The 12,568-nt window shown below is 38.6% G+C and overlaps 1 protein-coding gene across 5 annotated transcripts in view; it reads left to right on the forward strand.

Moving 5' to 3' along the window:
• The window catches only part of kcnq5a (potassium voltage-gated channel, KQT-like subfamily, member 5a), a 90,717-nt gene that overhangs the window by 75,544 nt on the left and 2,605 nt on the right, over positions 1-12,568 (forward strand). Inside the window, exons 9-14 of one of the 5 annotated variants that reach the window (XM_069712264.1) lie at positions 3,076-3,313; positions 5,618-5,726; positions 8,944-9,075; positions 9,426-9,542; positions 11,004-11,117; positions 12,318-12,444. In XM_069712264.1, coding sequence (XP_069568365.1) covers positions 3,076-3,313; positions 5,618-5,726; positions 8,944-9,075; positions 9,426-9,542; positions 11,004-11,117; positions 12,318-12,444 — 837 coding nt within the window. Of the gene's footprint in view, positions 1-3,071; positions 3,314-5,617; positions 5,727-8,943; positions 9,076-9,425; positions 9,543-11,003; positions 11,118-12,317; positions 12,445-12,568 lie in introns of all 5 variants that reach the window. The other 4 variants (XM_069712263.1, XM_069712265.1, XM_069712268.1 and 1 more) reach the window with 4 other exon arrangements.

Raw genomic sequence — 12,568 nt, forward strand, 5'->3', positions numbered from 1 at the left:
TGTCCTCTTCTGCTGCTGGACAAAAGAATCAGTGTTTATTTAGTGCATTAAACAGAGGGGAACAATAACACATTAATTTCTTGGTAAAATTATTAAAGCTGCAGATGTTTTGGTTGGTGATGTGTTCACACGCTGACGATATTTCCTGGCAGTGCACAACGGCAGTGTGCGATTTGCAACAACGCTACTCTATAAATGACTGCACTGCACAGGTAAGAGTCCGAACATGTAAGCGCACCAAGAAATGTATGTCATTTGGAGCGCAGCAATAGACTGGCATAGTCAGGATATGTGTTCACCACGTGTCACAGAACAATCAGTATGTTTTGAAGACATAATTTGGGTGTTTTGGGCTTTTGATTCAGCGCTTTTCCTGCTTGATTTAAGAGCAAAACAAAGTAGCTCCACTCTGAATCTGGTCAGAAGTGTTGGAGAAAGTAGAGTCCAGGTTGGATAAGTGTGGAGCAATGCTTTAAAACGTATAGCTTTGGTGACACTAAAATGTTGTGTGTCGTGAAATCGTATAATAAATATGTTTGTCATCTCAAAATGAGAACAAACTGAGTTCAGGTGGGTATATATCCACCCACTCTATTCATTCCCATCCCTGTCTGAAATATGTCCACTTTCTTTCTAAATGTTTGCTGTGCATCAATATTGACAGCAGAGAATTTCTCCATCCTCTACTGAACTCCTCTTTTAATCTCCCTCCTTTCTCCTCCGTCCCCTCGTCCATCCATCTCTCCCTCCTTTGCTCTAGCAAGGGTCTAAGTAATGGGAGACTCTTCAGAAGGTACTCTCGGAAATATAGGAGGTACCTACAGCACTACCCAGCATCCTCTCTGCCCTGCCTTTAATCCAGTATAACCTGCGGGAATGACTGACTAATAGCATGGAGGAGAACAAAACAAAACCTAATGAACTTCCTTCTTCTCTCCTTCCTCAATTCTTTTTCTACCATGAGAGAATTTGTCTGAGACGACTACTGCTGCCTGCTGCCTGTCGAATGCAAACGAGACATTGTTACAAATTAAAGGGGAATTCCACTAAAACTGACTGTAAAAGTATACTTTGTTTAAAATATACTTTTTACTAAAGGAAGAATTAAACATATTTCAGAACACTTGCAGCAGTTAAAACAATTGCATGTTGAACCCCTATTACTTCATATGGATTAAATAGCTGGATGTTGTCGAATGCTGCTTCAGAATTTGTAATTTGAGAAATGAAAAAGTGAGCATATATTGGGAAATGTTTTTTTAATTTAGACGTTTTGTTTATACAATAAAAGTTTGAGGAGAAAGTAGAAATATGTCTAAATTCCCCTTTATTTTATATATTTTGTATCCGTATATGTGCCTCTTAGCCCACCTAAATATCCTTATCCTCCCTAGAAACTGTTATGAGTCCAGCCACATGAATATTTTCTTATTTTATTCTTTTGAGCTCGAAGTCTGTTGGTTTTTCATTTTTTTCGTTGATTTTGAAGCAATGAATAATCAGTTGTAAAAATTTATGAACTCGTGAAAATTTCTCAAAAAGGAATAGAAAATAAAAACAAGTAATTCATGGGGCTGGACTCTTCACCATAAATCATCTCCCAACAACATATGACAGTCTGTCATTTCACAGATGTAGGTATTCATTACCTCATTTTACGGCATGCTCCCTGCATCACTCCACTCCTAAATTTTGGCAATTTCAGACATCAGAGATGGAAAGAATGGAAACAGACAAAAGATCCATTCGGCTTCCTCCACTGTATTTAAGATTTAAGCATTTGTGGTTGTTTCAGTTCAGATGAAAGTGTACGTGATTCAGCAGATTCACCACAGAAAAGGGCTGCGACTGTACTAACTAATAATGTACAGTTCTGCCTTGAATACTGGTGTTGCAATATGCTGACCAGTATTGAATAAGGTTTTTACACAAGTGTGAGAAGGTAAGAATAATATTTCACAGGTCTGTAAGTTAGGAAAGAATGAAAACAATAAAAAAAATTTAAAAAAAAACTCTGAAACACTTTGAATTAAAACTCTGAAATTCAGGTGAAAATGTGGTCTGGAAAAATATGTAAAAAATAATGGCATGGTAAAATGTGCTGGAACCCTGCATCTCTCTCTCCATTGTGCTGCTGCATTGCATGCTGGTCTACTTGCTCAAGCTTCATGATAGTTTACTGCAGTAAGTAACTTTCTGCATCCCCACCATTGATGATTTGTTTAAACTGTCAAAAAGTGAAGATTAGAAACAAGGTTTTATTAGTAATATATTCATATTTGTAGTAACAGAAGTCATGTTTCACAATATTAAAACCACATTTATGATAAACCTTTTACCAGTAAATATTTGTTAACATGTTGAAAGGGATTTGCAGTAACAGCCTCAAAAGGATTTTGTTTTTTTTGTAACACAGTTCTTGTGTTAAGACCTCCAAGATTTTTCGATAAATGGAACCATGGAAAACACCATGTTCAGTGGCCTCTCTCAATAATGCTGTCATTTGTTTAATGTAGTCTTAATGTTAAATTAATGGGGTGATGATGTATTGATGTTACCTTGCTTCACATATCGCCTTTAAAAATCTCATTAAGTCATGTTTTGAAAAGGGTACTACATGAATAGATTATCAGCTGAGGATTGCAGCACCGTCAGGAACCAGCGCTGAGGGTTTGTTTCGGCGGCTTGGCGGACAGTCCGGCTCTGTTCTGGTGTTTTTGGGCATGTCAGTTGGATGGATGGTGTTTGGTCTGAAGGAAAAGACAGAACATTGCCCCGTGTCTGCGCTCTGAACTCTTCTCACTCTCTAAGGGGAAATAGGTGTTGACAGCATCCCTTTTTGCTCTCTCTCTCTCTCTCTCTCTCTCTCTCTCTCTCTCTCTCTCTCTCTCTCTCTCTCTCCTTGTGTCTCTATGAACCCCAACCTCTGTGACACACACTCTTTCTCTGTCGCCTCCATCTTTCCCCAATCTCCCTTATCCACCCATCTCTGATCATCACCCCCATCCCTCTTGCTCCTTCTATCTCCCCTCTCCTCTATCATCTTCCCCCTTCCTCTCCCCCTCCCTCAGTCAGAAGTTGAGTTTTAAGGAGCGCGTCCGGATGGCGAGTCCTCGTGGTCAGAGCATGAAGAACAGGCAGACATCCATCAACGACCGCCAACGCTGTTCCCCTGGCAACGAGGTGGCGGGCAGCGGCGAGCTGATGGGCGGGAGCCCCGCCAAGGTGCAGAAGAGCTGGAGCTTCAACGATCGGACCCGCTTCAGGCCGTCGCTGAGGTTGAAGAGCCAGACTCGCACTGCCGTCCCAGATGGTGAGTCTGTAGTTACTGTAACCAACCAACACAACAATATTCCATTTTATACAGGGTACTGTATGTACAGCAGGTTTATTTAATCTCTCATTGGACCACAAGTGGGGAACCCGATGTTTGTTCAAAGTCACAGAAATAGATTTTCTATTCTAGAGATGGGAAAGTTTCAAAAAAATACCATGTGCCAGCGTGTCCGGCTGGATTTTGGGAAGATGGTGCACAAGGCGGGGAACAAATTTCCCAAAATTGGATTCAAAATTCAGCGCACCCCCTTTGGCAAATTACAAACTTTACAAACATACAGAAAAAATTTGGTGATAAGAAGTTAATGTCATCCCTGCAGCAAACATGAAATAATGAGCCCTTTTTCAAATAGTGATGCACTTACATTTCATTTCATGATTTAAAATGATTAAATACACGGTAATTGTGGCATATGAAAAAGCTGAGCTGTCCAACTCCCTCTCCAACTCAATGGATTTTGAGCTGTGCTTTGGATCGCTGTTCTTCCGCTTTTCGGTTTCAGTTTCTTGCCATTAACATCCAGAGTTTGCTTGAAACCATTGTTTCCTCTACACAATGTGTCCTGTACCAACGTATCAGCAAGATGTTCTTTTCATCAAATGCTGCTCTTTTTTTTTAATTGTAGCCAAAGAGCTCTATTTTAACTCTGTCCACACAAGAATACCAACACAACTCTGGCTTATCCAGATGTTGTTTTGCATACTACAGATGTTGACTTTTGTAATAAGGATGCAGGTTTACTTCGGAGGATTCTTCCATGCGGTCGCTGTTTGTGCATCAATGTTTTTAAGTTCATTAAATGAAAATAACATTTGAAAAAAGGGTCGATTTAATGTCTTTTTGCTTCAGTGGTTTGTATTTACTACTTTTTATTCAATAAACAAAATATGTAATTTTCCCATGAATGCCCAAACTTTTCCAAACAGCTGTATACGTGATGGTGTTAGAGTGGGATGAGAGAATAACAAAATTCGAAAAAGAGAGAAAACTGCTTCATTGCATGGTTAATGAGGTCATTTCACTTGCATCAAGTCATCACCAGCGTAAAAAAAAAACCCCACAATTAAACAAACTGTCTCCAAATGAGCCCCGCACAGCTGAAACCACTGAGGCGACCAGACAGCACAGACAGAAAATCTCAAAACGTTTCAGCCAAATTGTAATTCATCCATCTTACTAAGAAGAATAATGTAGGTTTTCATGCTATTAAAAATACATTTTTGTGTTATTTGACATTTCTTCTTAAGACTTTCTAAAGCATACCCTTTGTTTTTAGAGCGGCACCCAGATTTTAGCCAGTAGTTTTAATTTTTGGCCAAAGTGATGCCAAAATAACTCAGTGATGGTAAAACCTGCTTGAGTTATATTTTCTTACTATAATTCTATAATTGATTATATTTTCATTTGGGTGAGATTTCCTTGAACATAGAGTTGGTATTTATCTTGGGCTGATTAGCTGAAGTCATTATGTGGCTGGAGTTTGGCTTCTGGCTTTGGAAAATGGTCATCAATAATTTAAATTGTACATTTATTTCTTGGATAAAACATGTACCATGTTGGCTCTTTTCAAATTATGTTTCTCCATATTCTCTCTACATTCTACATTGTAGATGAATATTTTGCATTTATTCTTTTTTTTTTTTTTTTATCCAAGTGGATATGGTCAATTTCGGGGAAAACAATTCATGACAATACATCTTCATAAAAACCTTACTTGAAATTTCAACTCCAACGTTCTTGTTTTTATCTCTTAAAAGGAACATACTGTATATGCATGCAGTCTGTTGTGAACCAGTGTTTTTCCTCACTTCTCCTACCTTCTTGTAACAGATAAAATTGCTGACTGTTTTAATAGCACCTCTGTTTCCCCTCATATTCCCTTGTATCATTTGTTTGAACTGATTTTATAACCTTTTTATATGCTCTATATCATTTTTCACTCTCTTTCAATCTCTTTCTGTGCTCTTTTTTTCTTTTTCCTGTCGGTCTCTCTGTCCATATCACCCACTCTTGTAATTATTGGCAGTATTAATGATATATATATATATACTCCTCTCTCACCTTATAGCTGAGCTTGCAAAACGCTGCCCATTCCCAAAGATCCCATCCAAGTTGAACATAAATTTTCACCTCCTAAAAGCCAAAATAGTATCAGTTTGAAACATTCTTGGAGACTCCTGTCGAGACCCGTGATGCAGAAAGTGTTTTAAGAGTTTTAAGACTGGAAGCGATTTGCACGCCGTTACATTTATTGATGAAAGAACGCTCTGTCTCTCTCAGTGGACGCAGGCATGACCACAGAGGATTCTTTGGATGAGAGAGGCTGCCACTGCGATGTTACAGTGGAGGACCTATCAGCTCCCCTCAAGGCGGTCATCAGAGCTGTCAGGTGAGATCCTGCTGGTTTTACACTTCATAGGGGATGCTTTAATCCAAATCATCTTTAAATCAACAAAGTACTTAAATCCTTTAAGGACCTGTAATATATTTTTGAATAAAACACATTATTTGTTCATGAGTTGCAAACAAATACTGATTTCAAATAAGGAACTGAAGGAAGTTGAATTGATTGTGTCAACTTATACAAATTAGGAAATACAGATCACACATAAGGAGAAGTTCCTTCTGCAGTTTGCCTCTCAAAATAAAGTTTTTACCAAGCAGCCATCAGTATATTATCTTCTGCAGCTGCATCAGGACCATATATTTCTGTCAACCACAACCAAGTCAGGTCTGGTTTTCCATAGCTTGTGTTTTCATTTGTTGCTCAACATTTTAGAAAAACCTTCACTTTATTTTTGGGAATTAGAAAATAGGATTAATACTGACACCATCATGTCTTTGTGGTAAATATGAAGCTGCCTCCTGATGTTTGAGCTTGGTGCCTGACAACCTCACTGTGATAACAAGAAAGTTACTGCTCGCGACCAGGAAATAGTCCGGTACATAACCCCAATCCATGAAACCAAAAGTTGTCATTTTTACACTTTGGTTTAAACAGATTAAAGACTATGTTAATGTTATGTGTATTTTGTTACTTTGGGACATTCATATTTAGGGTACTGTACACTTACATCAGAATGATGAAGATTATACAAGTAAGCATATTTTCCCAAAATCTGTAATTATTCATCTAACTCTGATTAATTAAAAATGTTTTATTTTCAGTCCTTTCTGTTTTATGATGGGTTAAAACCACGCTGTAATGTGTGATGGTTTACGCGTGTCCTTTGATTTTAAAATCACAGTGACAGTTCACCGAAGTCAAGAATTACAAGTCAATTAGTCATTTGACTTTAATAATTGCCTCGTTCTTAACTGACCGATTGACCATTCATCTTTCTTCAGGCTGTTTATCATCTGTATCCGTGGATCATGTATCATAAAGTTTGCTTTCAGAAACAAGAAACAAGGTACAGTTTGTCACAAATTATGGTTGTTAAAGAAAAGTTGACTGTTTCAGTAAAACGGTTTCAGGTGAATCCTTATTACACACAACAATACAGACCCCTGTCTTTCTTCACTCTTCTATACATGAAATGCTTGATGGGGAAAAACATACATTCATTCATGAGTCCTGGGGTTCACACGACATTTGGATGCCTCAAGCGATGCTTTTCTTTGTCTGTTGTTCTACTTTTCTTGTCTTTTTTGCTACGTCTCTCTTTCCTTATCTTTATAACCTACTGCTGGGTTTGAAGGTTTGCCTGAGGGGGGTTTCGAGCAGTCCTGCACAAAGCTTTTTAGTTTTGTGTGTGCTTGAATGAAAGTGTGTGTGTGTGTGTGTGTGTGTGTGTGTGTGTGTGTGTGTGTGTGTGTGTGTGTGTGTGTGTGTGTGTGTGTGTGTGTGTGTGTGTGTGTGTGTGCGTGCGCGTGCGCGCGCATGGGTTACAGCCGACCCCGCTCTTTTACACTGGCACCAGCACCCTGTGAGCAAGGGTTTATCCAACTGGTGCCGAACGATTCTTTCAGTCCAACGCTTCTTCTCCCCCTTTTGATATTTTTCATCGTAAAAGGGAATTTTCAACTCTCAATAATGCAGAATTTCCATTAAAAAAGTTATTAACATTCTTAATTTGTGCATGAAATAAATTGACTGCACATATTATCAGACAGGTTTCCTTAATTCTATGTGCCAAAGTAAAAAAGCTGTTAAATCAACATTTTACAACCATTAAGGAACATTTATCTTTTTAAAGCAGCATAACAGTACAACGCTGTTCAATTATGAAAGAAAATGAGTCATTAATTAAAAAACCTGATGCTCCTGGCATTTTCCTCACAAACTAAGGATCTGAAATTATAATTCAAGATGGAAGTCCAAGCCAAGATCAGGATTTGCAGTTTTGCATTTGTAATTATCCCAAATTAATGTTCACAGTTATTAATGTGTTTGCTAATTATTTAAAATGATTCTTCTTGTTTTAATCACTGTAATCATACTTTTTTAATCCCTCTCCATTTTTCTTCCTCTTCTAAAGTTATAAAATATTTTCATCTTATAAATAATTCATTTGACCACTAGCATACTGTATGATTTCAAAATAGTCTGTTCTAGAGATTAAAACATGGAATTAAGTATGAATATACATTTTCAATATAGTCTTAAGTCATATACAGAGCCTCCCCATATCGACTACAAAACATGTCCTATAAAAGAGCATTTCAATCAGCACATTAAGCATGAATAGTTAGCACTTAACATGTTATCTGCACAAGCTAAATTTTTTTCACATTGTCTCTATGTTTTTATATTTCTAATTATCTGATAATGTCATTCACTGTAGTTCACCGCAGTGCTTAGTTTTATGCTCATCACCAACCCATCTCTCTCTCTGTAGGACACACACACACACACACACACACACACACACACACACACACACACACACACACACACACACACACACACACACACACACACACACACACACACACACACACACACACACACACACCTACTCCCCAACCCTGGCCGGCCTGCCTGCCCGCCCACCCAGCAGGCCACCTCCATGGGCAGCCAGAGCCCAGGGCTTTCCCAGGGTGTCAGGTTGAGGGTTGGACACCCCCTCCCCTGTCAGGACTGTTATTCCAGAGGGTCATCTGTCACCGTTGTTTCCATTAAGACAGTGAGAAAGACGGGCAACTCGAAACAAGCACGAGCCACGAGGGAGTCCAAATGAACCAAGAACATAGATCTCCTTACCTGCATCAATATTATTCACAGCAGTGTCTCTGCTCGCCAAATAGAGAAAGATTACAAATTACAAAAGAAAATTACACTCAGATTTCAAAGTTGAACATTTTGGTTGTTATGGATTTAATAAGAGAACCAGGAAACATTGGTTTCCCATCACATACTTCTGAAAGAAATTTCATGTTATCTTTATTCCACTCCCAAAAAAAAAGATCAACAAGTGAAACGCAACTGTAGGTTTTCTCAAAGCTGGTGCTACCATCTAATGGTTATTTGTGGTAATTACACCCTTAGATTTACACTGCCTTACTCTTAATCTGAGGATTTCTCTCCCCCTCTATCTCACTCCGATTACTTTTTGTGTGTTTGTGTTTTGTGTTTGCGTGTGTGTGTATGTATGTGTGTTTAGGATCATGAAGTTCCATGTTGCAAAGAAGAAGTTTAAGGAGACGTTGCGTCCGTATGACGTGAAGGACGTCATTGAGCAGTACTCTGCAGGACACCTGGACATGCTCTGTCGCATCAAGAGCCTTCAGACCAGGTCAGGACACACACACACACACACACACACACACACACACACACACTCTTAAAATCTATGTGTTCCTGCTGTAAAAGTCATTATTTTCTACACATTCAAGCCTTCTTTTATGGAATTTTATGTTATTTTCTCTTCATGGGAACCATTTTCACGGATGTGTGTTAATTGTTCATTTATATATGTGCCAGAAACCTTAGGTGGGTGTTGCAGCATTTCCCGATATTTCCAGGGTTGTCATAGATCACTTCTTAGAAAATCTTTTTAAATATTTCACCGCCATCGCACTTCCAGCTGTCTTTTCTTTCTTTGTGTGTATGTATGTGTATATGTGTGTCGCCTCTCTCTCCCAGACTAGACACTATAGTGGGTCCTCCTCCGAGGCCCTTGAGCAGCCGTGTCAAGACCTTTTCCGCTCCCTCCCTGCATTTATATTACAGCCAGGCCCGGAGGAAACAGTCTTCACCGGGGTTAGAACTACCCCGTCCTGACTTTCCCGCCGACTGCTCCCTTAACTAACTTTATCAAGCCATCATACCTGGGTCAGACAGCATGCAACCATGTGTAAATGTGTGTAGAGACATTTTTCAGCCAAATCTAAAAATACAATTTTCCTTGGAATTTAACCGAAATTGTGTGCATGCAAATAATATTGGCCATTTGCTTTGTTCAACATTTAGTCCGAGACAGAAAAGAAATGACATGTTTACCAAAGTTGACCAAAATGGCTCCCACATAAGTTACCACTTGACCCAGGTCTGGAGATAATTTCTTCTTTGATTCATTCATCAAAACATGCTTCAACACCACTGCAAAGGTCCTTCAATTGCTCAATCACTGGACTATAATGTTAGATGAGCTGGTAATCCAGATGTAAAATGGTCGGTAGAAAGTAACTGCCCGTGTTGGTCTAACCAAACCAACCAGTTTGGGTTTTTTCTTTGCCCTTCTGATTTTTTTCATTTGAATCATTTAGACATTTGCAATATGTACACCAAAAAAATAAGAGGCCTTTAAAAACAAATTTTTACTTATTCATATGATACTAGAAAACATATGATAATCCTGATTTGAGCAACTTTAAGATCTCGAGTTGGAGTTGCGAGTGCCTGCAGATATAACAAGAGCTACTCAGAGAAGTATAGAAGTATAACATTTGGATTTGTCCTTTCAAAAACGCTGGAACGCTGGAATTCATTCAAACTAATAAGACTCAGCTCTAAAAATTCAGTGTTTGAATTTTCTGACTTCCCTAATGAATCATCATAATTCTTAAAACTACTTTACTTTTTCCAACTGGTCCGCATCACGTATGGCTGGAAATATTGTGTCACTAAAGAGCACTACAGTGGAGTTATATTTCTACATTTACAACTCATTTCTTTAAGAGGAAGTTGTTTATAGCTCTTGGTATTGACTGTCATCCGGTGTGTTGTAATGTTGAATGAATAGCAGTGCTGTAAGAGATGCCAGCGTTGTCAGAATAACATAGTGCCTGTTTTCTTTATCTGAGTGTTGGTGTGAAGTGTGTTTACTGGCAAAAGCTGTGGATACACACTTAGGCCACTTAGGTTTTAGTGTGCATCTGCTTTGTCTCATCGCCTAGATTTTATGTTAGGTCCGAGTCATCTTTACAGGGGATATTTTTTTGGCAAACATGACTGGCCAAAATATTATAATACTTGCCTTCAGGAATCCGCAGCCTCTGTACAAGTGTTATTTACTGTCAAAGAGTAGATGACAGATTTGTCCATCTGTCCACCCGTGCTTCCAGCTTCTGTGTGTGTGTGTGTGTGTGTGTGTGTGTGTGTGTGTGTGTGTGTGTGTGTGTGTGTGTGTGTGTGTGTGTGTGTGTGTGTGTGTGTGTGTGTGTGTGTGCGAGTGAGTGAGTGGGAAAGATGTGTCTGACCCAGTCTTTCTCCTCTCTCCAGACTGGCCAGTGCAGCGGGCTCTGGTCCCAGCCTAAGTAGCCGACCCAGGAACATGTCCTCTCCTGCCCTGCACTATTATTACAGCAACAACAGGAAGAAGCTCTCTGACTCAGGGTTACTTTTATTTCACTTTATTCAAGTTTAGAGTAGAGTAGAATCTTATTAGTTGACCGTTCGTCAATCTGCAGTCCCCTTAACTGTCTGACTGCAAACATAATCACATTTTCTTCTACTTTCCTACAGAACCAGATGGTTGGAGTTTACATTAGAACATGTAGACAGTGGAGACAACCACAGAAAGTGAAAGGAATATTAAAGTGCATTGGCATTCAGTTACTTTTCAAAAATGTATTATTATAATGTTTTAAACTCCACCCACATGGTCAGGTTTGAATTAACCCTGTCTGACACTCGCACACACATCTGTGTAGTGAGTACATGGACACAAACCCAAACACACCTGTCCGTCACTACATTGCATTTCATACTTCATCCTCTTTCCTTTCATCAGGGAGTGGAAACATTGTTGTGTGTGAATGTTGCTAACTTGTGTGTAATTGTGAGCGTTTGGCAGTGTTTTCTACTTGATTTAGGTGGTGGAAAGCCAGAGAAAACAGAGTTGTGGTAGTTTGCAAGTCAGGGCGTGCAAATTAACTTGGCTAATTTCAACATTATTTTAGTATCAAAAAACAAAGAGCCTCATTTGATGAATAACTATCCAGATCCAGTGATAGTTTGAAGGCAGCACTGCATGTAGCATCTGACTTGGTTTTCAAATGTATTGAAACATAATTAAATGTTTTTTTTCTATTTTTACCTTCCTGAAATTGAAAGTGAAATCACTGAAATAAATAAGCAGTGATGGACTCACCTATTAACCTCTGTTTTTCAATCAGAAAGAAGTTATTTGTAAATCTAATTTTAAGATGCAGTGCTTTTATCACATTTGATTTTGACTTGTGATGTGATTTTTCTTCTGGTTCATATTATTTTTTATGTATTAAATGTTTCATGTACAAATTTTGTTATTCAAATTCAATAGGCCCTCAAACGTATGCAAACTACAAGCTGAATTAAATCGAATCCTCAGATGTTGCAATTTTTTTGGAGATACAGGTTCTTTAATATAACAACAGTAATACACTCGTGTCATGTATGTTTATGTGTTTCACTAACCCTAATCCTAACCTCCTGCTGTTGCTTTAGGTTCTGTTGTCTGACTTGGGATAAACTGAAATGAAGCTTGGATACCTTCTTATGTTACAACATCATTATTTTCTGATATGATAACAGCCGTATGTGTGTTTATGTCAGGGTGGATCAGATTCTGGGAAAAGGCCAGATTCCCGTGGATAAGAAAATGAGGGACAAACTGCACTCAGATGGAGAGTCTCTGGAGGGTGTGAGCATGCTGGGACGTGTGTGTAAGGTGGAGAGACAGGTATGTTTTAAAAAATAATAAAAGAAGAAAAAAATGTTATTATGAGTACAAATCTTGACCCCTTAATGTAAATGATATATCCGTAAGGAGATCTCTGGCTTTTAAAAGTGTCTGTTATCTTTTT

Source organism: Brachyistius frenatus, unplaced genomic scaffold (assembly GCF_029030835.1).
Source record: "Brachyistius frenatus isolate BFR_SWC_R1_liver_20210118 unplaced genomic scaffold, ASM2903083v1 Contig_108, whole genome shotgun sequence".
Taxonomy (NCBI): Eukaryota; Metazoa; Chordata; class Actinopteri; family Embiotocidae; genus Brachyistius; species Brachyistius frenatus.